The sequence below is a fragment of the Mus caroli genome, unplaced genomic scaffold, assembly GCF_978045245.1.
Source record: "Mus caroli unplaced genomic scaffold, Mus_caroli_1 scaffold_8, whole genome shotgun sequence".
NCBI classification, from domain to species: Eukaryota; Metazoa; Chordata; class Mammalia; order Rodentia; family Muridae; genus Mus; species Mus caroli.
Window position 1 is genome coordinate 100479361 of NW_028227263.1, and position 4828 is coordinate 100484188.

Consider the following 4828-nt stretch of genomic DNA (forward strand, 5'->3'; position numbering starts at 1 on the left):
AGCGAGAGCTAGGAAACTATGTTCCTCCATGCTCTCTGTTTCAGTGGCTGCCACGAGCTTCCTTTGAAGACTTATAATCCTAGTGACCCTTTCCCCACTACTTAGTGTTTATTACAGTGAGTGAGAAGCAAAGTGGCACAATAGACTCTCCTACTCCACACACACGCCAATAGGAATCTCCACACGCTAGGGCTACTATTGCTGTGATGAAACACCACGACAAAAGCAAGCTGGGGAGGAAAGGGGTTGTTTGACTTACACTTTCACACCACATCTTTCCTGGCCGGCAGTCAGGGCCTGTCCTGACTCAGAACAGGATCTCGAACAGGGTGGGAACCTGGAGGCAGAGGCAGATGCAGAGGCCATGGAGGGCTACTTCCTACTCTTACTCCTTACTGCTTGCTCAACAGGCTTTCTTATAGAACCTGGGACCACCAGCCTAGGGTTGGCACCACCCGCAGTCACCTTCCCGACACTCCTCAAGCACTGCCATAAATCATGAACTCAGAAAATGCTTTAAGGGGTTGGGGACTTAACTCAGTGACAGAGCACTTGCCTACCACTGACTACAAGGTGCCCTGGGTTCAGTCCCCAACTCCGGCAAGAAAAAAAAGAAAAGAAAATGCTCTAAACCCAGATCTTAAGGAGGCAAGTTCTCAATCAAGGCTCCATCCTTTCTCATGACTAGCTTGTGTCAAATCCACATAAAACGAGCGAGCAAAATATACTCTCAAAATGCATACCCTTGAAAAACATTTTAAAAAGCACCTGGTGTGGTGGCACGTGCGAGTAATCTCAGAATTTGGGATTCTGAGCTGTTGTCTTTATCTCCTGTCACGGTTTGCTCTGGGATATTTCTCTGGACTCAGTGCAAGTCAAACAGACGTGTGCTTGCTGGTATTGTGTCAACTTGACTCAAGATCAGATCATTGGGTGAGAGGGAACCTCAACTAAGAAACTTCCTCTGTAAGACCCGATGTAGCCAGGCCGTAAGGAAAGGTTTCCCTCTTTTCTTATTGATTAATTTATTTATTCACTTTGTATCCCGGTCACTGCCTCTTCTTCTGGTCCCCCACATCACAGTCTCTTTTCCCAATCCTCCCTCCCTTTCTCTTCTGAGAGGGTAGAGCAACCCTCTTCAGTATCCCCCCATCCTGGAACATCAAGTAATGCAGGGATAGGTGCATCATCTCCATTTCCTTCAATACTGATTATTGGGGGAGGCCCCAACCAATGGTGGGTGGTATCACCCCTGGGCTGGTGGTCCTGGGTTCTATTACAAAGCAGGCTGAGTAGGCCATGAAGAGAAAGCCAGTAAGCAGCATTCTTCTTCTAGGACCTCTGCATCAGCCTCAGCCTGCAGCTTCCTGACCTGTGAGGTCCTGCCCTAACTTTCCCCAACACTGAGCCCACCTGTACAAGTCAAACGCTTTGCTCTCCAAGATGCTTTGGTCATGGTGTTTCCATACAGCAACAACACTCAAGAGGAAAGCCCTCCTCAATATTTCTTAGGATAGAGAAGGTGAGTAGCCTTGGGATTGTGTGTTGTAGAGGAAGGAGCAGGACCACGTTGATAGCTGCAGCACACCAGGTATGAGGTGGCCCTTGGGTGTGTCCCTGGTCCCTGGAGGCAGCACCACTGAGAACTAAGACTGGGGCACAGGAACCAGTCAGTGCATGCACTTGACAGGGAGTGGGGGCCTGGACACAGAAAGGCCAAGAAATAACAACAAACACACACAGACACAGGGCCCGAGAAAGGGGCTAGAGCGACTCATGTCAGAGTCTAGAAGAGTGGTGTCTGCCCCAGTGTTCCCCAAAGCGTCGTCACTGACAGATACAGAGGCTCAGATCCACTTCCAAGTTTCTGTTTATTACCCTCTCCCCATCAAGCAGTTACTACTGCGAGAGTAACACACTTCTGAAACCCCTGTGGGATACACACATGAGAGGTATACTGTTTTCCCAGAGAGCATCTTCAGTGTTCCTAGGTAGGAAGAAGCCTAGACCCCACCCTCAGGCCCCCAGCACTGCCTCCTGAGCTAGTAGGAGGACGCTCAGTATTTGTCAGGCAGGCCAGGGGGTCTGTAGTAATTGGGGTCCTTGCCACTGCGGCCATGTCTGTTGGCTTCCTGGTCAGCCATGGTGTCCTCGTGTCCTCTGCCAAAGAATTCCTGAAAGCCCTCTCTTGCATCACTAGGAGAAGCAGATACACAGGAGATCAGTCAGTCACCAAGCTGTGTGGACACAGTCTATCCTCCCAGTTCTCCCCTTTGCATGGGCTGGCTTCAGGAGGAACCAGAAAGTGCCAGGAAGGAGAAGCTGAGACACTGGGCAGCCCAGGCTAGTCCTCTCACACTAGATAAACAAAGCCAGAAACACAAGGCTGAGAGTCCCTCCCTGTCTACATTTGGGAGCAGGCTCACAGAGCATGGCTGTGTGCTGGATCTGCACACAGCCCAGGGTGTACACTGGGCATAGATGGACACACTAGCCTTGTGAGCAAGAGGAGGAGGGACCTTAGAGTGGCAGGATCTTCTCCAGAGTTCACCTGCCACTGCTTTCTCCAGAATAGTTGAGCCCTGCTACCCAGCCTTCTGAGTTACCTGATTTTCTCAGCAGCCCAGACTCCCCCGGGACCTCTTTGGGCAGCATCATAGTTCCCCCGAGCATGGAAGTATTTGTCTCCATCTTTCCAGCCAGCTTCCTTCATGTCAGTGTAGGCTCGCCACATGTCCCCAGCCCCTGCATGGGAAAGACCACAGGAACATGACCCTAAAGACTGCCCATGCCTTTGAGAGGACAGAGGCATTGAAAGGACTCCTGGCCTGAGTCTGTGCTCAGAGCAGCCTGAGAGCTTGAACTGGAAGATCATGGCCTGGTCCCCTCTGGCTTCTCAGAGTAACTCAGGAGAGCCCTTAGGGCATCTTCTATGGTCTGTGTTTGTTTTTCTGCCCACGGAGCTGCTGTGAGCTGCCCCTCACCTGGGTGGGAAGCACTCCACAGAGGCAGGGCAGTGACATCACAGATCAGGGCCTGCCAGCTGCAGCCCTGGAAGCTGTTTACCACAGGCTAACCACTTCTGTGCTTTCCAGCTCCTACCACAGACCCCACAGCACATTTCCCTAGTAGACTCACCTAAAGTCCTACAGCCATTGACAATGCCCCCAGGGAACACACTGCCTGTAGCCAAGGGACAGTGCTGTGGATGTAGCTCCCCTCATCTAGGAAGTTCCATCATGAGGTGACAAAAGGCAGAGGAGGGCTGCATACAGAGAGCATCTGCTCTGATCCCCTAGACTCTGTCCTGACAGAGAACATGCGCAGCGCACCACCGTGACCTGCTGACTGCCCTTTGAGTAGAATGCATGGGTCCTGTGCTGTCTTGCAGAAAGAAACTTAGGAGCAATGACCTCAGCTGTGGGTGCAAGTTCTGACCTCCTGAGGAGACATGGAGAGTCTCCATGCCAGGCCACATGCAAAGCCAGTCCTGAGACTCTAGGTGCAGGGAGGACTGTCTGGACCTCTGAGCTATCACAGCTCTTTAGGTGATGCCAGCAGTAGCTCATGTTCTTCATAAATGAATTTAGGAATTGCCAGGCCGACTTGTCAGTCAGACAGGATTGGCCTCAAGCATTCTGGGTCATAATCCTGTCTGCCTCCTGCTGTATGCAGTGCATAGCAGGAAGTCTTACAGGAACCCCTGGTCCTTCCAGCCAAGCAGAGCAGTGAGTCCAACCCCCCCTGAATGCTCAGGACACCCCTAGAGGTAGTGTCCCTCTCATCTTACCTTGGAAAGCCTCTCTAATAAATGAAAAAACCCCTCCATGGCAGACTCCCAGGAGCAAGGAGCAGAAGAGCAGGCTGGTGAGTAGCTTCATCCTGCTGGGGTGAGAGGAGAGGCTGCAGGAGACCCTCACAGACTGGCGCCTCCCCCTTGGCCTCTCATCCACACAGGCTCTGCTCATTTCTCCTTACTGCTGTTCATGGGTGTCCTAGCAGTGCCTCCTGAGACCTCTCAGCAGGACCTCCCCACCTCAGAGCCACAGGCCTCAGTTCTCATCCATCCATCCTGCCTGCTCAACTACCTCTGTCTAAGAAGGCAGGCAGGCAGGCAGCAGTGAGGGGTCTGGAGGGCAGGGACCACCCAGGTCACCACTTCCTCCAGGAGCCCCTGATTCAGTAGGAAGCATTTCCCATGTGTCCCCTCAGCCTGGCACAAACCCCACAAGTAAGCAGAAGCCAAGAGGTTCCACTGAGAGGAAACACAGCAATCAATCAGTTTCTGTGCCCGGGTCTGCCTCTCACCTGGTGTCTGCTGGGCAGATCTGGTGGTCTGTGGGTGTAGGTGAGAGGAGGCAGGCATTTATGCTGAGCCTCCCTGCTCAGGTGAGGGGCAAGGACAGCCTAGCACCGCCCTTGGGAAAACTCCAGGCAAGTCATTTCTTGTAAAGACTGTGACAGAAATCTTCCCGGTGTCCTGTGAGCTCTTCATCCACAGGTCATTCTCCCTCATTGTGCAATGGGAGCCCAGGAGACAGTTTTCTGTGCAGTGGCAGTCTTCTGGGGCTTAGTAGCCTGGGGTCAACACTGAGGGGAGAGAGGGTGCCAAGAGGAAGGCAGTGTGTGTCCTGGGATGGAATAGGAGCTCCTAGGAAAGCAGTCAGAACTGTTACTGCAGAAAACACTGGACTTTCTAATCAATGCTCAGGCTGTCCCTGGTTTTGTTTTGTTTCATTTTTTGTTGTTTTTGTTTGTTTGTTTATTTAGGACTGACACTTTAAACATTTGCTTCTTTCTGTCTGTCTATCTCTCCCTCCCTCTTTCT

The 4828-nt window shown here is 52.0% G+C and overlaps 1 protein-coding gene across 2 annotated transcripts; it reads right to left on the reverse strand.

Annotated features, from left to right (window-relative positions):
- Positions 1 to 1852: 1852 nt before the first annotated feature.
- On the reverse strand, positions 1853 to 4345 carry LOC110298809 (serum amyloid A-2 protein). 2 transcript variants are annotated; one of them, XM_021168287.1, is made up of 4 exons: positions 4309 to 4345; positions 3791 to 3885; positions 2607 to 2745; positions 1853 to 2196 (listed from the first exon to the last, which is right to left on the reverse strand). In XM_021168287.1, exons 2-4 carry the CDS (start codon positions 3879 to 3881, stop codon positions 2058 to 2060), a joined length of 369 nt encoding a protein of 122 aa, XP_021023946.1. In that variant the 5' UTR covers positions 3882 to 3885; positions 4309 to 4345; the 3' UTR covers positions 1853 to 2057. The 2 variants fall into 2 exon arrangements, with proteins under 2 accessions (XP_021023946.1, XP_021023947.1); XM_021168288.1 differs by having other exon boundaries at positions 3791 to 3882; positions 4309 to 4334.
- Positions 4346 to 4828: the final 483 nt, after the last annotated feature.